Genomic DNA, 23,452 nt, shown 5'->3' on the forward strand with positions numbered 1-23,452 from the left:
AATAAATTTTCTATGTGAAATGTACTCCCTTTGCACCAGGAGAGAGACTTCCTCGTCACCAGAGAGGGAACTGATGGCTGAGAAGTCTTCATAGACAAACTCTGTTACTTCTTTACTTATGTACTACATGGAAACCAAACTTCTTTGTCATGTCAATTCTTCACAAATGTATTGTTTCTTTTTCTAAAAATTGTAACAGATACCTTATTTGGCCACATCTTATTTTTATATTTTTATTTTTATGAGATCCTGCACACACAAAGTTGATTTTTTTTCTCCTGTTAATCTATCTTATATCAATTTAATTATTAGATCAGCCAAGAACCAGGAAGGGAAGAAAGGGAAAATTTTGTTTCCTTACAATTACATCACCTCTAGGAAGACATTGTCCTATCCACCTCAGGATCTGTAATTCCAGCCTCTTTATCTGGATTCCTTTTTTTCTCCCCACCCCCACTGTACCCTCTTCACCATTTAGATCTGAAACAGAATTTCAAGGAATCGTTTCTTCTCCACACTCTACAGGTAGGCATTTTGTTTGATCTTAGAGTTTCTTACCTTTTCACTTCAGGGAGATTTAGAGGTTATCATGATATTTGCAAGACTATTTAATTTTATTTAATTAATTTTCTTTATTTTTAATTAATTTTATTTATTTATATTACATTATTGAATTCACTGGAATATAAACAATGTAATAAACACTTATAGTTCTTATAATAATTAAAATAATGCATAAAATAAACAATAAATGCAAAATTAGCACACTAAGATGATGACAGAAAAGTGTTCCAAATATTAAGTGAGAATTATTTTAAATAGAGATGTACAGTAAAATATACCATATTTAGGAAACTCTAAATATTGGTATCATAGTGACATAGTAAAATACTTCTGTATTTTTTTATTATTTTTATTTTTCTGTAATTAATTTATTTATGACAACTTAATAGCATAGCATAATATAGTGAAATAATACAATATATGAAATCAGAAGAGTATGTTTATGTGTATATGTATACAAATATATATTTTATACTACATAACTACTTACTTAAAATCAGATTTTATTTTTCAGTTTTTCCATCATCTCTTTCACATTCTTGTTCCATAGGCTGTGAATCAAAGAATTTAACACAGGACTCACAGGAGTATAAAACAGAGTTCATTTTGTCTTAATCTAAGGAGAAGGAAGAATTTGGTCAGAAATATATAAAAAGCATAGCTCCCCAGAAGATTGCCACAACTCGTAGGTGGGAGGTGTAGGTGGAGAAGCTTTGAATCTTCTCTCAGCAGAGTGGATCTTCAAGACTGACAAGATAGAGTCAAGAATGCCTAAAATGGTGCTCAGTTCAATGAAGACAAAAATGTAAAAAAATAATGAAATTCTTGACCTGTATATCTATGCAAGACAACAATAAGAGATGAGAGATATCACAGAAGAAAAGATGAATCACATGACATATGGAAACATAAGTGGGATGTTAATGTCAGGGGTATCAAAGCATCTGACATTCCTACCATGTAAATCCGGGCCATGAGCAGGGAGCACAAGGTGCGGCCAATGACTTTGTACCAGTCAAAGACCATCACCACAGCAGTAGACACTTAGAATCTGCAGGTACAGAAGGTGAAGAATTGCAGAGCACAGCCAGTGATGGAAATTGATTTGATGTTGGCAAATGAAAACCAGCTGCATCTTGGGTCCAATTGTGTGCTATAGCAGAGATCCCAGAAGGAGAAGTGGCTGAGGATAAAGTATTGGTGTGTAATCTATTGTAATTGTAATGAACATTCCAAGATCAGCCAGGAAATTAATAAGTGCCTAGAAACATGGTACAAGTGTTCCCTTTGTGGTCCAGTTATTGGTAATTCCCAAGAGAAATAATTTCCCTGTCCATCTTCTTTATTCTTGTTGTAAACTCTAACAAAAATAATTAAGAAAATGATAGTTCAGAATTTGACCTTTCCATATATATCCAAAAAGTATTATCTCTAAGATAGAACATGATTTATTTCTGTAAATTGTCTTTTTTAACCTCAGAAAACTGACCAAGCATCGCATTTATTTACTTATTTATTCATTTTAATTTACTTTAAATTTATTTTGGATAAATTTTTTCTTTAAGAAATACACTTCTTTATATATAGTAGAAATTAACAGTTTAAAATTAAAGAGGAAACATATCAGTTACTTATGAAAACTATCTCTTTTCAGCAATTCTCCATTTTTGGAAGACTCTATAAATCATGTATTTATTTATTTATTTGCTTATTTATTTATATGTTCAATTAGCCAACATATAGTTTTACCTTAGCTGAACACTTCATTATTACTGTTGTTCAATGAGTTGTTATATTACACAAATCCAGAGAGTACATAAAAAGTAAGTAACATAACAATCAGTTTATTCTCTGTATTTAGAGGTCTGATTCTGCTTTTCGTTTGTTTGCTTTGTTTTTCTTTTAGATTCCACATTTACCTGATGGCTGCCAGAGTAGAGGAGGGCAAATACAGGAAAGTAAGAAATACAGACTTCCCGTTATGGAGTAAGTCACAGGGATGAGAGGTACAGCATAAGGAATATAGTCAATGGTACCACAGTGGCATTGTATGGTGACAGATGGTAGCTACCCTTATGGTGAACATAGCATTAAAATATGGACTTGTTGAATCACCAGGTTGTACACCTGAAACTAATGTACTATTGTGTCAACTATATTAAAAAAAATATTGTAGATGGCCCTAAAGTTGGGCAATGTGGCAATGTTGGTGGGTACAGACTGTAGGAGCCATGTTCTGTGTGATACTTTCCAACATGTGAATCACTGCAGGATGCTAACATAAGGGTCATGGCTGGCCACCCCAAATATGCCACTATGGCATATTGATTAGTTATTTAAGAGACAGTCTGTGCAAGGAGGATATTCTGACTCTCCTCTGTCCCCTGAAAACAGGAACTAAATTTCCCATGCAAAAGGTGCCCTCCGTGTATCAGGAGGTGCAAACAAATCCTTATCACCAGTTATAACAAATTCAGAGCCTAGAAGGCTGCATAAACAGCCTCGTTATATCTTACTAATTTACTACCATAGACCAAATCCTTTCTAGAATTTCTTACTTTATTGAAGCTTGCAAAGTTCAGTTTTCTTTGTCCTGCCAAATCTTTTTTTAATTTACATTTTTTTCAGTGTTCCAAAATTCATTGTTTATACACCATACCCAGTGCTCCATGCAATACATGCACTCCATAATACCCACAACCAGGCTCATCTAACCCCCCACCTCCTTCCCCTCCAAAACCCTCAGTTTGTTTCTCAGAGTCCACAGTCTCTCATGCTTTGCCTCCCCCTCCGATTTCACCAAAGTTACTTATTCTTTCCTTCTCCTAATGTCCTCTGTGTTATTCCTTGTGTTCCACAAGTAAGTGAAACCACAAATAAATGAAATCATATGAAAATTGACTCTCTCTGCTTGACTTATTTCACTCAGCATTATCTCCTCCAGTCCCATCCATGTTGATACAAAAATTGGGTATTCATTCTTTCTGATGGAGGCATAATACTCCATTGTATATATTGTCTGCCAAATCCTTACAGATTTATTGTTCTCTTGTATAAATACTATAAAGTCTGCCTGCCTTAGTCATTTCTTTAGATCTCAATTTCATTACTGGGCCATATTGAGCATATAATAAAATTTTGTTGTTGTTGTTGTTGTTGTTGTTGTTGTTTTTAACTCCTATTAATCTGCCATGTCAATTTCACTCTTAATTAAGTGGGAAGATTTGACGGGTGGAAGGAAGTTCCTTTCCTTCAATAATAAGCACACATCTATGTGTCATTAAAGCCCACTGTTGACTGCAGTATACAGTAATATATTTAATGTCTTCTGCTCTATGTGTTGTCCTACTTCAATTAATTGATTTCCTTCAAATGAATCAAGTAAATGCCATATCTGTGTATTCAAAAGATAACTTAAGATGTTACAAGGAGAACCAGTGTATGGGAACAAATATCCCTGGTAATTTTTTCATCTGAGTCTTCCCTGGGGACTAGACAGGGGCCTTCTGTTTTTTCATGGTTCCTATAAATCTAGACCACATCATAGGTTAAAATCACTAAAATAAAGTATTCTTAATGTTGGGGAAATGGCTTTTAGTGATACATTTCAACAGCCTTTTCATTTATTACTATACAAACATGTTGAATCTACTGCCTTAGGAGGCTAAGCTCAAACTACATAATTGTAGTAATTTGCCATCCATTCAACTGAAGACACCAAAGCATTTGTGGTGCCCTAGAACTTTATTACCATTATTTACTTCTCTGCTTCATACTAAAGCAATGAGATGTATCCTTGGTCACTTCATATGATTCCTTTCCAAACTCATTTTCACATCAAGTGGTTCTCTGTCTCTAGGGATAACAAACCTCTTTAGGTTATGCTCTATTTAGATAGAATTTAAATTTACCTCCCTAAACTTTACTGCCCCATAGACCATCTAATCTAACCTCCTGTTAAACTTTTCCATTAAAATCTGAACCTTAGTAATTATATAATTATTAAAAATTGAATAATTAACATCTCAAAGGATTTATTTTTAATTGAAGATGAGTTTCTTAAATAATGAAAGAAAATGACTTCATTGCAATAAGACACCAGAGACAAGCAAGTGAGAAAAGAAACTGTATCTAAATGGCTTCCCTGGTGCCATTGCAATCAATGTAGGTAACTACTTCAAATATCCCTCCCTCAGAAAGTAGTTGCGCAGTTGAGTGATGAGCCTTTGGGAATAAGTTCAGTGAATGACAATGATACCAAGGAACACTAGGTGTCCTAAGTCTCCTTATTGCTGAAAACAATATTAGAGGTTATAGGTTAAATAAGACATACTTGTTCTATTAAAAATACAGCAATTTTTAGTAAGAAAAGTCATAGTTGTTCATTGAAATAGTCTATGAAATTTATGCCATGGATCTTATAAAATATATTTTGAATTTTATTGTCTATGTGACCTTAATGGGGATAAAAGTTTATAATAATAAAATTCTGAAGTCTCCTACAATCTAATGGTGAAGGGACTCTGCTTTTGGAAAACTCTTTGATGTCTAAAACATGTATAGAAAATACTTAAATAATTAGTATACTATTGGATAAATGAAGACAAAACAAAATAAAAAACCTGTAGTCAGGACACTGACCAAGAAACAAAACATGACCAGAATGACCAAAGTCTTCCACATGCTACTTCCTAAGTTACTAGTTTCTTATCCACAAGGAGTGTTTACTTTCTTACCTTTTATCACAACACATTAGTTTCATATTTTTTGAGCCATGCATAAGTAGATTCCTGCTTCATGTACTGTGTTACTCAACAACATGACTGTGTAACCCAGTACGTTCATTCTCACTGTTGTATGGTATACTTCTATACAGATATAGTATCCAATTGATATGTTTACTTTAACGTGGATAGGCAGTTATCTTCTCTTTTTTTATTTCCAATAACATTGATGTGAACATTCTTGCATATGTCTTCTAGTAGAGATATACATTTATTTATCTTCGGTATAAAACCAAGAATAGGAAGAGTGTGTGTGTGTGTGTGTGTGTGTGTGTGTGTGTAAAATTTAGTTTTATCTAATTTTACCACACAATTTCCCAAAGCAGTATGCCAACTTATGCTTCCACTATCCCATTATCAATGAGTGAATCCTGCGTGCATTTCACATAATATTGTCTGCCATTTTAATTTTAGCTATTCTGTAAACTTGACTAAGAAAGTTGGATATTCACTATATCATCTCATAAAAGTCTCTTAAAGTCAAAATGAAGATCTGAAAGTTAGTCGAATGGGTCCACTTTATGGTATGAGGGATCTTGCAATTAGAGCTATCTGTCTGTCATCCTTGCCAATTATAGTTCACGTAAAAATTGGCCCAGCATTGTAATGTAGTCCCACCCATCTGCTATATTTTAAATCTCCCCAAAGATAGAAGTGACTTTATGCATTATCCATTTATAGAATCATATCAGTATGGGTACTGAGTGTGGTATCTGGAATGCACAATAAGGATTATTCTGTTTAAAACCCTTTTTTGATAGAATGGAAACTGAGGCCCAAAGAAGAAAAATGATTTATTGAAGGTCACAATTACTGTGGCTTGACCCTAGAGATTCAGACCCAATTTTGCTGTCATTGTTTTTCCAGTACAGAGCATGTTTGCACAGTTCAAACAAAAGTTGCTTCCTCTTAAGAAAGAGCTACACAATAATCAATTTGTGAGAATTATTGCTGTTTTGATTTAACAAGTTCTCCTAACCAGCTTTTCCACTGTAAGTAGCTCATTGCTTGTATCATTGTACATATTTCCTAATCGTTTGTCACTGTAACATTAATGTTTAGGGATGCCAGTGCTTGGTCAGAATAAGAAAGTCTTAAGAAGAAACAGACCTATAATATTGACTCATTACATACAGGCATTGATAATGTCTTACTTGACCTATAGTTGCCACCATTTGGGTAAACTATGAGAAGCATATGAATTATGGATAAAGAAATTCTAAGAAATGGTTAGGATTGGATTAGATAATATGAATCAGATTAAAATACTTTGATACTACAACTCCCTGACTTTCTATGTAAAACAAAGATATAAATTTCCTGCAGGTCATTAGCCCAAGCTCTTACTTCAATCATTAATTCCCTAAAGTTTATGTTAAATGATTATTCATCCTCTGCTATTACAAATTTAGGCATAGGGTTCTCATAGATTTTACAAATCAGTCAAATTCCTTTTTAGCCACTCTTTTATTGAAATTAAAATATGTCATTTAATAAATATAAAATTTATTTCTCTAATTCACACATTAGACTTAGATTTGCTTATAGGAACCAAGATGCAGATTGAATACATTGCCATGGTCCACAGGAGAGGAGTGTGCTAGTCGATGGCATCTTGCAATTGTAACTGAAAAATAGCATCTTCTGGTTTTTGTTTGTTTGTTTGTTTGTTTGCTTTATCTTTATACCTCCCCTTACCATGCCTCAGAATCCCAGAAAAAAATACCATTGGCAACAGAAGGACTCTCATTGTCCTAGGTGGGCTTTACTGGCAATCTGAAAGGTTTTCACCAAAGGCTTTAACAATGGCACTTAGGTAGCCTTAGACATTGAATGATTTTTAGTTTGTGTAATTGTAGCAAAGTTTTAAGAGTGTCCCTGATTCCTGTATGGTTCTTCAAATCCCTGTCTTTGTCCCTGCTTACTCAACAAATCACTGCAGTGATTTGACCATCAGCAAGCAGAGCAGAGAGCCAAGGTAAGTTGCAAATAGGCTGTAAACACCTGGATAAGAGCTCTTTGGTTTAATTATTTTCCAAATAATTTATATGTCTTTAACTTTCCCTTATGTTAGCATCCACAACCATTTTATGTGCTTATGTATATGATGCAAAAATGTATTTAAGGAACATACTTGACCTGTGATTTTTTTTTCTTTTGCCTCCTATAAATAAACCTTTGATAAAAATTAACTTTTTTCAGTATCTTTCTTCCTTTCTTAACCCAGATGCTATGGTGGTGCTTGAGTAAACAGACAAAAATGCACAGTCCTTAAACTCTGCATGTTTATTTCCCCACATTGAAGGGAATGATTTAGGAAACAGTTATGGATTCAACAATGCTCCCGGACAAGGTGATGTGTGAACCAAGTGTAACCAGTGTTGCAGGGAAGGAAAATCAGTGGAGGAAGTGAATGAGTGGTGAACTTCAGAACTATAATGCAACCACACTGGTTATCTTTAAATTCCACAGAAATGATATGGTCTCGTCCCCCTGAGGACTCCCTAGTTGCTGATCCATGAGCATAGAATGCTTTCTCTACCTACAGGTATCTCTCAACTGATCCCTACTTACCTGTTAATCTCAGATTATCTCCAGTACCAGAAGCACTTTCCAACATTCTTCACTGTATTTGAATATTGTGCATTATTTTACAGTGTTCAGTCTTTTTACTTTATGGAATAATTTCTTTCATTATAAATAATTTGAATGATTAATTAATATTTGCCACTTCCATTTGATGACAAGATTTATTAGCGTAAAACTACTGGATTTGCTATAAAATATAGAGTGGATGCAATAGGTACTGAGGAAACTCTCAATAACATTTAGAAACTTCATTTCATGCACAAATGAAAGATCGAAGAAACAATTATTAGGCAAACTAGAAGTCTAGAAATTTTAAAATTAAAGAGTAACAATACAAAGTCAAGACATAAAATGAACCAGAGAGTACTTAGGGAATGATACATTTGGGTATGGTTGAAACAGTTTATAAATATACCCATTTCTTGGATCACATCACATCACATTAGTCAAAACAATTTTAATTTTTATAAATTTTACTGTAAGATTGGAAGGAAGATGCACACATAAAAGTTTTCAATAAAACCACTTTTTATTTTTAAGGTGCTTCAGGGGATCTTTCACACCCTTATTCCATAGGCTATAAATCAGAGGGTTTAGCATGGGAATCATAAGGGTGTAAAACAATGAGGTCATTTTGTCCTGATCAAGAGAGTAGGAAGAACTCGGCCGGAAATACATAAAGAGCAGAGTTCCCTGGAAAATCACAGTTAAGTGGGAGGTGAGGTGGAGAAAGCTTTGAACCTCCCCTCCACAGAGTTGATCTTTATCACTGCTAGGATGATATAGCAGTAAGACACAAACAGCCCTGAAAGAGTAATCAGTTCAATGAATCCAAAAATGGTGAATATCACTAACTCATTAACCTGTATGTCTGAGCAAGACAACACGAGGAGAGGTAGGACATCACAGAAGAAATGGTTAATCACATTAGATTCACAGAAACATAGCCGGAATGTGAGTACGGTATTTACTGAAGCATCCACAATTGCCAACCATGTAAACCCCAGCCATAAGCAGGGAGCGGAGCACAGTCTGCTGGACATGCTGACCGTGTAGAGCAAGGGGTTGCTAATGGCTTTGTACCGGTCAAAGGCCATCACTGCCAGCAGCAGACACTCAGAATCTACAAAGGTCAGAACACCAACCATTGCAGAGCACAGCCATGGAAGGGAATTGACTTGTTCTTGGCAATAAAACCTACCAGCATCCTGGGTCCAACTGATGTAGAGTAATAGAGGTCACTGAAGGAGAGGTGGCTGAGGAAGAAATACATGGGTGTGTGAAGGTGAGAATCCATTCTAATTAAAATAATCATCCCCAGGTTTGCAACAAGAATGATTAGATAGACAATAAGAAATGTGATAAACAGAGTCATTTTAACTCCAGGGTTCTTGCTAATTCCCAAGAGAAAGAATTCATTCACAGAAGTGCAATATTTTCCATCCATTCTTCTTAATTCTTACAAGATGCTGCAGAAATGATGAAGGAATGGTATATCAAGATTTTAATTCTTGTTAACATTCACAAAAATATAATCTATAGGTCAGAAAGTATTTATTTCAGAAAATAGCCTGGACAAATTTCACTGTCATATTGTTGACAAAGTTAAAGTGTTTGGAATAGAATTTAGAGAGAGTTTGATTCTAAATTTGGAGATCACCTATAAGATCTATAACTTGGGTGTTTCCTTCCCTGCTTTATCTCAGTGGTCAATCACAAATAAAGGGCAGAGCAGATCAAATATAATATGAAAGTCATAGCTAAATTAAAGACAAGGTTGAATATACATTCTTGTATCTGAAAAATAAATATCGAATTGAGTACAAAAGAGATTACTCTTACTGAGTTCCTCATCAAGATTTGTTTGAGACTCTGTTTAATTTAGAAATAGTACACATATCTCTGATTTAAAAAGACTGAGCAATACGATGATTTTTACTGCTTTGCCACACTATTGTTTCTTACACTCAGGAGTGGTCTGGTGCCAAAAGTCATGTCTCTTGACCAGCAAAGGAAAAAGGCTAAAAACAAACAAAAACAACTTAACATACACAACTCCATCTCTTTGGATGTTAAATCTGAGTTTTTCATCAAAAATAAGAGATGGAAGGTATGCCTTGGTAATGCCATTGGTTAGGCATTTGAATCTTGGTTTCAGCTCAGGTCATGATCTCAGGGTGATGGAATCTAGCCCCAAAGCAGGCTTTGCACTCAGCAGAGATTCTGCTTAAGATTCTCTCCCCTTTCCCTTTACCCTTCCACCTGCTCTCTCTCAAATAAATTAACAATTTTTCTAAAAAAATAAAGATGGCTACAAGAAATAGATATTTTTGATATATATAGGCTTCTATTTGTGTATATATGTACATATATGCGTGCACCTGTCTTTCTGTTGATAGATGACAATTGGAATATAAGTGATGGCCTCAGTTTGTTTTGGATGGGCATAAATATGGTATGTGTTCATATGGGGCTGAATTTATAAAAATTGGTATTTGTATTGTGATATCTCAATTTTTATTGGTTTAAAAATAGAAAAAAATCTTAAATTTACATATACCCTTTCTCATGATTAAATAATGTTTTTCTTCTTTACTTTGGTTTAGGTATAAGAAAAACTATAAATTCGCTAATGAAAATTACTCCAAAACACCCTGTTTTATAAGAAATATATATTTTGCCACTAATTTTAGATTAATAATTTTAGATTATTACCCAAAGGAAATAAGTAAAAAAAAAATACTCATTTATAGTTTCTGAATATTTGATTCCTCAGTTTTCCAATAGAAAGTTTTTTATTCATTATTCTTTAAATTTGGTGACTTGGAAACCTGCCTGTGATGAGCAAGTCTTTCTATGCTTGCTCCTGGTAGCTGAACACCACAAACAGACTGCATTTTGTTTTTATTTAGTGTCCTTTGGGACTGAAGTCTCTCATGCCTTTGCCCTCACACTTCTGTATACAAACATGTGATTAATCAGATTTCTAGTTCTGTATTTTCCCCTGTGACTGTTGCAACAATTTTAGCAATGGCTGAATTTGAATTCTTCACACTTGCATCACACGGATCATCTTTAGGAAGGTAAAATTATATTACAGTATGAGTTGTTGCTATCCTGAGTCTATGGCATCTTCCTCCAGACATCTAATGAAATTTAAATAGACCCTTTATTTCATTGTTTTTATCTCAATTATTTATTTTAATTTATTAAATTCATACATTTATTAAATAAGTATTTGTTAATCATTATTTATTATTAATTCTTTCTATACTGGTTCTTTCACTTCCAAAACAATCTCTTCCCCTTTCCCACTTAGAAGTAGAACCATTCCTTAACAGTTATATTTAATACTTTGTTTTCATGAAGCACATTTGATGTCATTCTTGCAACCATGTTATCCAGCAGGATTTGAATTAGTTTATGATTATAACACCCATATACTTAGCACCCTTTTTCTTGAATATTTTTATTTCATTCAGATATGTGTCTTTTACTATACCATAAGCTTTTTAGTAATAATAGCTGGCCTTGGCTAAGTTCTGTGTAACCTGCAGCCCTAGCACCAAGACTGGCAGAAGTAATGTCTAATTTAATATCAGTTGGTAACTATTTTAAGTGATTGGATGAATTGGTGGCAGAGAAGAGGAAATAAAGAGGTTTTGCAAACTATTTCAACTCATATAGCTCATATATGCATTTGTCCATGAAGGAGGCTTTAGGGAAAACCCTGGTTCTATTTTTCTTTCAGTTAGTTTGTTTTTATTCATTTCAACTTTTACAAAGTTAAGAAGTATTGGAGTGTAATTTTGTGTCCTCTCTAAATATTGTCAAAATAGCCATCTTACTGAAAGCGATCTACATATTCAATGCAATTCCTATCAAAATTCCAATGATGACTATCACTGTAATAGGAAAAACCACCTTAAAGTTTGTATGAACAAACAAAGGAAGACCTTAAAAAGCCAAAGCAATCTTGAGAAAACAGAAAAAAACTGGAGAACAAAACACTTCCTGATTTCCAACTGACAATTCTTTCAGTGTATGAGCATGGAATATCTTTCCATTCATTTGTGTCTTCTTCACTTCTTTTATCAACATCTTGTAGTTTTTAGTGTACAGTTTTCACCTCCTTAACTAAATTTGTACTTAAGTATTTTATTTTTTCATGTTACTGTTAATGGCATTTTTAAAAAATTTGTCTAACAGATCCTTGTTAGTATATAAAAAAGCAAGCAATTTTTTGTTTGTCGATTTTATACCCAGCAACTTTACTGATTTTTTATTGGTTCTGTTTTTTTCCTGGAGTCTTTAGGATCCTGTATATATAATATCATCTCATCTTCAAATGGAGACAATTGGATTTCTTCCTTTCCAATTTGGACACTTTTGTTTCTTAATTGTTGTGGTTAGGATTTTCACTATTATTTTGAATAAAAGTGGTAAGGGTGGGTGTCTTGTTCTTGTTCTTCATGTGAAAGGATAAGTTACACCTTTGCACTGTGGAGTATTATGTTAGCTGTGGTCTTGTTATATGGGATCTTTGTTCATGTTGAGGTAATTTCCCTCTACCTGGTTTACGGAAAATTTTATCACAAAAGGATATTGAATTTTGTCAATTGTGTTTGCTGCATCTATTGAGATGATCATATGATTTTTATCTCTTGTTTTGTTAATGTGCTATAACATATTGACAGATTTGAGAATGTTGGACCATCCTTGCCTCCCCAGACTAAATCACACTTGATTATGGATTAGGACTCTTTTTGTTCACTATTGAGTTTGGCTTGTGATTATACTGTGGAAACATTTGCCTCTATGCCCATCAGGGACATTGGCCTTTAATTTTCTTGTAGTGTCCTTGTTTGTTGCTGATTTTAGGGTAGTTATGGCCTTATAAAATGAGTTTGGAAATATTACTTGTTCTAATTTCTGGAAGAGTTTGAAAAGAACTATTTATTACATCTTAAAGTGTTTGGTAGAATTCACCAATGAAGACATCTTGGTCCTGAATTTTCTTTTTGAGGAGGGTTTAGATTACTGATTTTATCTCCTTAATAGCAATTGGTCTATTCAGATTTTCTATTTTTGCATGATTCAGTCTTGGTGAGTTTTATGTCCTAGAAACTTACTTGTTTCTTCCAGGATGTCCAAATTGTTGATATATAATTATAATTATTCATAGTAAGCTGTTATGATTCTTTATATTTGTGTGCTATTGATTGAAGTGTACGTTCTTTCAGTTATAATAATATTTATTTGAGTTTTCTCTCTTTTTGTCTTGTTAAATCTAGCTAAATATTTGTTTGTTTTATTTATCTTTCCAGGAAACCAGCTCTTAGTTTGAATGAACTTATTTATTTTCTTTGTAATGTCTCTTTCACTTCTTTAAATTCAGATCTTTGTTAGTTCCTTCCTTGTACTAATGTTGGACTTTGTTTTTCTTCCCCAGTTCCTTGACATGTAAAGTTAAGCTGTTTATTTAAGATCTTTGTGGGTTTTTTTTTTCTTAATGTTAGGATTTATTACTATAATTTCCCACTCAGTACAATTTTTGCTTCGTTTCCTAATTTTTGATATGTTGTGTTTCCATTTTTGTCTCAGGACACTTTTTGAGGTCTTTCTTGGTTTCCTCTTTAACCTGTTTATTCAAGAACATGTTGTTTAACCTTCATACATGTGTGAATTTTCCAGTTTTTGTCTTCTTTTTGATTTCTAGTTTCATACCATTATGGTTGGCATAGATAATGTAAATGATTTTAAAATTCTTTGGCATTGGTGAACGGAAACACTTTTGACTTCAGAATTGGGTGGTCTGGGAACACATTCCTCAGGTGGCAATTGCAAAATTGGGTGCAGACATGTACAAACTTTTTTTTTTTTTTTTTTTTTTTTTTTTTTTTTTTTTTTTTATGATATGGGTGACTTCAGGTCAGCAGGAGGAAGAGAGTGGGGGGCATGTCCATGGGCTTCTCTGGTGTATAGGGAGTATCCCAATCACTCCCAATCACTTCCTAGTAGCATGCAAAACCAGAAGCCTGACCCACAGGCTTTTCAATTGTACAAATAGACCCTCTTTGGGGAAAGACTGAGAAAGATGGGCGTTCTGTTATCCCTGCTCTGAGCCCCAGTATGATGGCTGCAGCTCCCATTTTATTTGCTGTAGTCTTATGAATGTTGTGATGTTAAGGCCCATTGGTCTTTGGAGTGAGGGAATTTGGAAGTCTACCCTTTTAGTGGGACTATTAAGTGTTGGGAGACTAGATTTGGGCCATAAACTATAAACCAGGGGATCTCTCCCAACTGTATGCCCCTGTGTCAAGGGTGGGGTTTATGGCAAAGTTGTGTCTTAGCTTTTTGTCTGATTTAATGTGGGTATTTTCTCATTTGATCAATGTGTAATAGTTACTGAGATATTTTCTTGATTTCTTTTAGAGGGAATTGTACTATCTGTAGCTGTTAATTTGGGGTATCCATGGGAGGAGGGGAATTCGAGGCCTCTTGTATCATCACTTCAAAGACCTCCTCTTTACTCCTAAAAGTCTCATGTAGACAATAATATTTACTATCTGTCATTGGGTATATGCTAGAAGGATGTGATACAGAGATTACAGAGGGAAGGGAATGATGAGGATTGACATAGGCTGAAATACATCAAAACATTTTGATACGATGTTCCCTATCTAGGTAAAAGTAACAAGATAAAAGAGACATTGCAGACTATCTACAAGTTTCCATCTGAGTTACAAATCCCCTAAAAATTGTCCCCTATAATGTGTTATGAAACCTCTCAAAATCCAGGCAAAGGAAGCCCACAATTAATAAATTAGTCAATTCTAAAATTTTATTTCTTCTAGTTCAAACCTACTAGATTTGATAAAACGATCAATATGTAGATCAAATCAGGTTTTAGATGTTGTTAATGTATAATTGTTGGCAGAGAGAGTGATGGGTTAAGTAGATAACATATTTACATTTCCTGAATACCAGCAATCTTCTTCACCCAATTTTTTATGAACAATGTATTTCAAACAGTATTTTCTACTAAGCTGCTGCTCCTAAGTTACAATTTCAAAAAGAGTATGTATTAATTGAGAACATATGGTTCAGGTGGAAACACTTAAAGCCTTGTATTTAAAAAAAAAAATGTTCTGTAGATTTTTGTTGTTGTTGTTCCAACAAGATACGGTATGACAGGAAAAGGTCCCACAAATGCCCCTTTGAAAATTAAAGAACCTTCTTCGGTTTGTCTTTTCTAAAATGTTTCCATAGAAATGTATTTCAAAATAGTTAACTAGAAAATTTAAGACATTCAATGGCTTTTTAGAAAAATATTTATTTATGTGAAGAGAGAGAGTGCCCATGAGTGGAGGCAGGGTTATAGGAAGAAAATCTTCAAGCAGACTCCCCCACTGTGTACAGAACCCAAAAGGGGTTCTTTCTTACAACCCATGAGATCATGACCTGAGCCAAACATGACCTTGTCCAAACAACTGAGAAACCCAGGCACCCCTACATTCATTAGCTTTTAATTTCTATAATTTTAACTGATAATTAAGAGTGCCCTTGCATCTTATATGATCCTTCAAGTATATGCCATTCTCATGATGTCACAGAAAGCTAATTTAGTACTTTAACCATCAGAAAGTAGAGCATAGACAGATGAAATCGACAGATACCAAGCATGTGCATGGAAAAGTGCTCTTTACTTCTGGCATAATTAATCTGTAACTTTGTAGAGATCCATTACTTTATTAACCACAACGATTTTATGTACTTTCTGAAGAATTATAAAATTATTAAAGCCACATACCATACCTTCAGTTAATTGTTTTGCCATTTCTTGTCTTTGGCACAATGCAGGGATGGATTGAGTACAGGGATAACAGGGATGGGATGTTCAGTCCTTGAACAAAGAAGGCTTACCATCTTATTTTGGAGGCAGTGATTTAATAAACCAAGCAATATTGAAACAATACTTAAAGAAGATGGTTATCTGTGAATATAAAATGGGACATTTAATCAAAGCTGAGAAGAGGGAAAGATGGGAAGGAAACCTTCTTTGACAAAGTGATGCAAGAATTCTTAATAATCTCAGCACAATGATATAATTGACCCAGGCACTTTGCATTGTTTTTTATAATTTCTAAGGGACAGAACTGCTCACCTCAAGACCTCTGCAACTTTCAGACCCTCGGCCTAGAATCTTTTACTTTTCCCATCTTACCTTTTTTTTTTTTTTTTTTTAATATCTGGGACTATATCTTCATCTAGGTAAGCCTTTCTTTGCACACTAGCTTTTAACTTTTTTTCTAGATTTTTTCATTTCTTCTTGAAGTTTTTCATTTTTCTAGATTGTTAACCCCTAGTTTTTACTTCATGAAAGTTTTAAGGCTTATTATGAACTATTTGAGTGCTTAGTTAATGTTTGTTTATTCTTCTAGATTATAAGATTTATTAGTTTGGAAACCCCTGGATTTATCATGAAATGCAATGTACCTAAATGAACAAAAAGTACTTAATGAGTACTCAATAATAAATCCAAGTATACTTGCAATAATGCTTAAATGAAAAATAAGCAAGTAAATATTTGGCAAAATATATGGCTGGGATGTTTTGCACAAAGAAATAGTTTCATAAATAAATTAAGGAACATAGTGAAATGTAACAGATTAGAGGGACTGTAGCTTTTTCTTATGGTTGAATTTTAGTACAGATACTTATTTAAGTATTTGAGGAAATTATATTTTTCATAGATCATATTAAGTAATTTTATGAAAATAATAATCACTTTCTGTGTGCAAGCGTATGTGCTCATGTGGAATATAAATACTTAAAGCCATATTTTATTTTTCAGTTTTTCTAGGGCCCCTTTCACGTCCTTATTCCGCAGGCTATAAATCAGTGGGTTTAACATGGGAATCACAAGGGTGTAGAACAATGAAGTAATTTTGTCTTGATCAAGGGAGTAGGAAGAACTCGGCCGGAAATACATAAAGAGCATGGTTCCCTGGAAAACTGCAACAGCAGTTAAGTGGGAGGTGCAGGTGGAGAAAGCTTTGAACCTCCCCTCAGCAGAGTGGATCTTCAAGACTGATAAGATTATATAACAATAAGAGACAAGCACTCCTGAAATGGTACTCAGTTCAATGAATCCAAAAACGGTGAATATCGCTAACTCATTGACCTGTGTATCTGAGCAAGACAGCAATAGGAGAGGAGGCACATCACAGAAGAAATGATTAATCTCATTCGATCCACAGAAACATAAGCGGAATGTTAAAGTCGTGTGTAACAAGGCATCTGCTGTTCCCAGCATGTAAACCGCAGCCATGAGCAGGGAGCACAGTCTGTTGGACATGCTGACTGTGTAGAGCAAGGGGTTGCTAATGGCCTTGTACCGATCAAAGGCCATCACTGCCAACAGCAGACACTCAGAATCTGCGAAAGTACAGAAGATCAAGAATTGCAGAGCACAGCCCATGATGGGAATTGATTTGTTTTGGGCGAATAAATCTACCAGCATCTTGGGCCCAATTGCTGTAGAATAACAGAGGTCACAGAAGGAGAGATGGCTTAGAAAAAAGTACATGGGTGTGTTCAGCTGGGAATCCATTCTAATTAGAATAATCATTCCAAGATTTGCCAGGAGATTAATGAGGTAAATAACCAAAATGGTGGTGAAAAGAGTCACTTTCATCCCAGGGTTATTGGTAATTCCTAAGAAAATGAATCCAGTCACGGAAGAACAATTTCCTTTGTCCATTCTTCTTTGTGCTTGTTCTAAACTGTTTCATAAATGATCAGACAAGTGATAGATCAGGATTTGACTCTACTGGATACCCAAAACACTATCTCTAAGACGAAACATGGCCTTATATTACCTTCTTTACCCTCAGGAAAGAACCCGATGAGTGTCACTTTTAAAGAAACATTGTGGTGTTATGAAAAATCTAAAAAAAAATGTCTGGGATAGAAAGTTAATAACGATGGATTCTAACTACATATGTCACTCCTGAGACGTATTACTTGTCTTGGCTTCTGTCGTCCAGCGTCAAGTAGAAGATCTGAATAAACTGAAAGTTCACTAAAATAATATGAAGAAAACTACAGAATTGTTGAAAAAATGTCAGAAGATACTGAACGATATGTGTTAGGCAAAAAAAAAAAGAAAAAAGGGGGAAGGAGGGGTTAAGAAAGAGAAAGAGAGAAGGAAAGAAAGAAAGAGAGAGAGGAAGGAAGGAAGGAAGGGAGGGAGGAAGGGAGAAAGAAACAAATGAAAATTATTACGTTATGGTGTTTGGTGTATGCTGACTTTAGTGTTTACCGAAATATGAACAATTTCTAGAGATTATTTATGTGAGAGAGAGAGAGAGTGTGCTGAAAGGGAGAGTAAGAGAGAGAAGCAGACTCTCCACTGAGTAGACAGCCCCATGTGGGGTTCGATCTTAGGACCAAGGGATCATGACCGGCGCTGAAGGCAGATGCTTAACTGACACAGCCCCCCAGGAGCCCCTCAGCATGTTTTGTACAATATTCTATCACTCAGGTTCACGGATGTGCCACAGCATTTAGAATCCATTTGTATTGTTGACCTTTGCTATAGGACAAACCTTGAAAGACAAAGAGAGGCCATAAAAAGAAGGGAAACAACAAACTAACAGGTATAAATTTGCATATCTTTGGGATTTAAGTTGTCTTTTCCATTAAAATTTTAAAAAAAGGAAGAAGAGGGATGCCTTGGGTGGCTCAGTCAGTTGAGCAGCTGCCTTCACCTCAGATCACAGTTCTGGTGTCCCAGGATTGAGTTCCACAGGGACTCTCTGCTCAACAGGAAGTCTCTTTCTCCCTCTGACCCTCTCCCTTCTCATGCTCTCTCTCTTTCACTCTCTTTCTATCTCTCAAATAAATAAATAAAATCTTAAAAAAAAAAGGAAGAAATAAAATCAATGTTTCTTAGTTACATGGTCTCCTTTCTTGTGTTTATATACACATTTTGTACATATGTGTCTATTGATACATGAAAACTATAACATCGGGTGGTCTCATTTTTATTTTTCTAGACTCAAATACTACAATATGTGCTTTATATGGACTGGTATTTATTTGTAAAGTGTTATCTCTTTTATTTTTTATACAACTAGGGTCAATCTTAAGTTTACATGTCCAATATCACCTGCATAGTGATACAAAGTGATGGTGTACCTACTGACCTTGGTTAAAATATAAATAAGTAAAACCTTTACTATCCTTATGATGAGGGAGCAGGAGGCTGGCTGAGGACAGAGCAGAAGCTGGCGCCTTGCACCCCCCCTCTCCACCCGGTCCCCTCCGTAATATGTGTAGCATTCCTCAGGCACCCCTGACTGCCATGAACAATAAAGAGATAGTTAACTTGCAGAGATCACAATCCTGCAAGATAGGAATCTCCCTTGCTCTACAGATGTCCTGGAGATCTACAAACAGGGAGGTTACCTTATCAATAGCACAAATTTCCAGAGGCAAATAACTCTTAGTTCCTCATGCCCTAATGTCTCCCTCCCCATCATAAATGAAACTGGAGGAGGCTGAGGTAGAAGGGAAGGTAAATGATAGCAGGATCATAACACCCCACCAAGAATCTCCTAACTATCTTGATGTTAATGGCTGACCTAAGATGACATTGATCAAGCCACAAGGGCAAGGCTTCCTCCAGGCACCTTGTAGGTGTAGGCCCTCTTCAACATATGAAAACTCCGTTGAAACCTCCCTTCCCCTCACCGTCCCCCAACCGCAGGGTACATAACCTGCCATCCCTCAAAACCCGGGGAAGAAGTTCTTCCTGCCCACGTGTCCTGTCCCCGTGCTTTAATAAACTACCATTTTGCACCAAAGATGTCTCAAGAATTCTTTCTTGGTCATCGGTTCCAGACTTCAGCCACTGAAACTCATCTAGGTTCTAGAACTTCATCACTTATACAAATGACAAATGAGGTCAAATCCACACAGGTCTAATAAAGAAATATGATTGTTTGGATGATGGGTTGCATAATTTATTTAACTTAGTTAAGCAGGTATAAAATGAATCATTTATAAATTTCTTAATATTGGATTCCTCATTTTTGCCTCCCCACCAAAAAGGAAAGTGTCTTCGACTTATATATTTTTTTAATTTAGTTGTTTAGAAACTTACCTGAAATGATCACCTTTCTGTTCTTATTTCTGGCACAGGGACAGTAAACAGCATTTTATTTCTACCTGGTGACTGTTGGGACTTTGATCTCTAAAGACCCTGCCTTCACTCCTCTGGGTTATGGGAATGTGATTAATTAGACTTCTGCTTCTATATTTTCCCCCATGACTGTTGCATTAAATGCTAACCTTTCAATTCTTCACTCCGCCCATACCAAACTGATCAATGTCAGCAATTTATGAGAATTTATCCTAAGGCTATGCTCATGGCCATGAATCTACACACTCTTCCAGTGAAACCAGATGTCTAATTAAATTCAAATAGATGTTCTACATCATCATCTTATTGCCTTCTCATTGTTCACTCTGTTTCTTCCATTTCTGAAACATCCCCTTTACCTCCCATTGAGAAGTATGATAATCTGACATACTGCTTTTTCATTAGTCATTGTTTGTTCCCTTTCTCTCAAGTACATCAACCATTTCAATGTTTTTTTTTTCACTGTATAGAGGTGCAAAACTTTTCCCTTCTTATAGGTTCTTTCAGCAGCCTCATAATTACATGGACATAAGACAGATTAATAGGAGAAAAATTTCATTTCATACAGATGTGAGCCCATAAAAAAATATGAGACTCAAAGAAGTGACCAAATCAGTCAGCTTTTATACCTTTTAGACAGGAAATGATGGATTTGTGAAGAACTGACAAGACAAAGAGGTTTGTCCTTGGGGCAATAAATTATTGAAGAATTAATAAGGTTTTTATTTACACAGGCTTCTGGCCCTAAATTTCCTCTCTCTGGTCATAAGGATGCCACTTCCTGTTACAGAGAGCAGATTTTTCACCTGGGAGACTAATTTTCTGCTTTCAGAAGTATATACCACTCTCTTTCCACTGTAAAACATCTATATCTAGTACATTCTTTACCAAATTATTTGTCTTACCTATGTATATTCGTGTCTTTCTACACTCCTACGATCCATAGTAAAGGATATGCATGAGGGATGACTCAGTAAATGTGTGGTATTGAATATTTTCCTGTTGTTAGTAGATGTTCAACAAAGGGGAGAAATGAACCACCTTTCTACTTCTATAGTTCACATGTATAAGGATGAACTTCTGTTTATTTTTTTTAAGATTTTATTTATTTATTTAACAAAGAGAGAGCATGAGTGGGGGAGGGGCAGAAGGAGCAGGGCAAGCAGACTCTCTGTTGAACTGGGATTCCCCACATGGGGCTCCATATCAGGGCCCTGGGGTCATGACCTAAGCCAAAGTCAGATGCTTAACTGATTGAAGCACCCAAGCACACCATGGGATGAACTTTTATTAAAAAGAAAGGTAACAATGCTCTTAAAGTCAACTTCTGTTTATTTAAAAAGAAGTTTTGTGTGCTATTATTTGTGGCACCACTTTGAGAACTGAGAGATACTGAAGTGTGAATTTGGTGTCTACCCAAATCCCTCCTGTACAGATATTAATGCAATGGTCCACCTTCTTGTATCTTGGTTACCTTTGTTGGGTCACTGACTCATTTGGACTTCTTCATTGGGATTCAGAGCTAAATCCTATGTTGCCATTATTCTGCCCTATAAAATGTCTCTATTCTGTTTTCTATAAATGTGCCTTTAAGCAACTTTCTATTTGCCAATAGGTTGGTGATGCATCAAGTACAGAGATCTGGGGTTTTCATATATTATTTAACTTATCCAAATATACCATCATATATTTCTAATATTATTTTGTGTTTCCTGAGCTGTCTTTGCCAACCTCATTACACAGATACTGAAAGTGAAATCCAGATGTAATCAGTAAAATTCTGGACTTTCATAGCATTATGTTCTTAAGACTTATAGAACTTGCCCATAGTAGTTTCCTGACTAGTGTAATGAACTGCAGGTCATTATGTTAAGTGAGCTGAGCCAGACTGAAAAAGAGAGACACCCATATGATATGACTTACATGTCTAATCCAAAAAAGCCAGGCTCACAGAAACCTGTAGAGTGTAGAATGGTGGTTACCAGGGCAAGAATTGGGTGGGGAAATTGGGAGATGTTCGTCAAAGGGTACAAACTTGCAGTTATAAGACAACTAAATTCTTGGGGTGCCTGGGTTGCTCAGTCATTAAGTGTCTGCCTTCGGCTCAGGTCATGATCTCAGGGTCCTGGGATGGAGCCCCTCATCAGGTTCTCTGCTCAGTGGGGAGCCTGCTTCTCCCTCTTCCTCTGCTGCTTCCACGGTAATGTTCTCTCTCTCTCTCTTTCTGTCAAATAAATAAATAAAATCTTTAAAAAGATAAGGGACTAAATTCTGAAGACCTAATGCACAATATTGTGTTTATAGTTACAATACTGTATGCGATACTGCAGACTTGCTAAGGGACTAGATCTCAAATGGCTCAGCTGGTTAGGCAAGAGGCTCTTGATTTCTGCTCAGGTTGCGGTCTCAGAGTCATGATCTCAGCATCCTGAGATTGACCCCCATCTCCAGCTCAGCCCTCACTGGGGAGTCTGCTGGAGTTTCCCTATACCACTCTCTCTGCTCTCTCCATCTGCACGCTCACTTTCTCTCTTTCTGAAAATAAATATAATAAATCTTTTTTTAAACCACACACTTGGCAAAGTAGTGAGTATTAGTGCTGTTTTAGCAAATTTTGCTAACCAGCTTTCCACAGTATAGAACTAATTGCTTGCATCATTATGCATATAACCTACTCTGGATTCACTGGCTAGGCCTATGTTTGAGGATGTCAGTGCCTCTGCAGAGGTAACGAACTAAGATGAAAGCATGGACCTATATTATTGACTCATTACATGCAGACATTGATAATGTCTTACTGGGACAGTTATATCTGCCACCAACTGGTAGCAGGTACACTATGAGAAGCATATGAGTTACGGATATAGATGGTAAAGGGAATGAGGGGGATTGGATTATCTAAATTAACATAATTTATTTTGATTTACCTTTCCCTGAATTTCTCTGTAAAGTCAAGAGATATTTCTGTAGTCAACTTCTGCAGGTCATTAGCCCAACCTCCTATTTCGGTCTTGAATTCCCTAGTTTCCTGTCTTCCACTCTCAGAAACTTAGGCACAGGGATTTCACAAATTTTAAAGATCAGTCTATCCCATTTCTGACACTCTCTTATTGAACTTAAAATGCCTCATTTAATACACTTCATCTCCTTCTTTTTAGTTCACACATTAGACTAAGACTTGCTTATAGGAGCGAAGACACAGATCAAATCTGAGCTTAAATGCATTCCAGCTGTCTTAGGGAAAAGCAATGTGCTAGAAGCTGGGCTTCTTTACGCTTCTGACATTGACATCCATCTGTGGTTC

At 35.5% G+C, this 23,452-nt stretch overlaps 1 protein-coding gene and 2 pseudogenes across 1 annotated transcript; all 3 read right to left on the reverse strand.

Annotated features, from left to right (window-relative positions):
- Window positions 1-1,060: 1,060 nt before the first annotated feature.
- On the reverse strand, window positions 1,061-7,968 carry LOC116599920 (annotated as a pseudogene).
- A 482-nt stretch (window positions 7,969-8,450) lies between these two features.
- LOC116600296 lies at window positions 8,451-9,384 on the reverse strand (annotated as a pseudogene).
- Window positions 9,385-16,770: 7,386 nt separating this feature from the next.
- Window positions 16,771-17,706, reverse strand: LOC116599921 (olfactory receptor 5W2-like). Its single transcript, XM_032359857.1, has one exon. It carries the CDS (start codon window positions 17,701-17,703, stop codon window positions 16,771-16,773), a length of 933 nt encoding a protein of 310 aa, XP_032215748.1. The 5' UTR covers window positions 17,704-17,706.
- Between the last annotated feature and the right edge of the window lie 5,746 nt (window positions 17,707-23,452).

The sequence above is a fragment of the Mustela erminea genome, chromosome 9, assembly GCF_009829155.1.
Source record: "Mustela erminea isolate mMusErm1 chromosome 9, mMusErm1.Pri, whole genome shotgun sequence".
Lineage (NCBI taxonomy): Eukaryota > Metazoa > Chordata > Mammalia > Carnivora > Mustelidae > Mustela > Mustela erminea.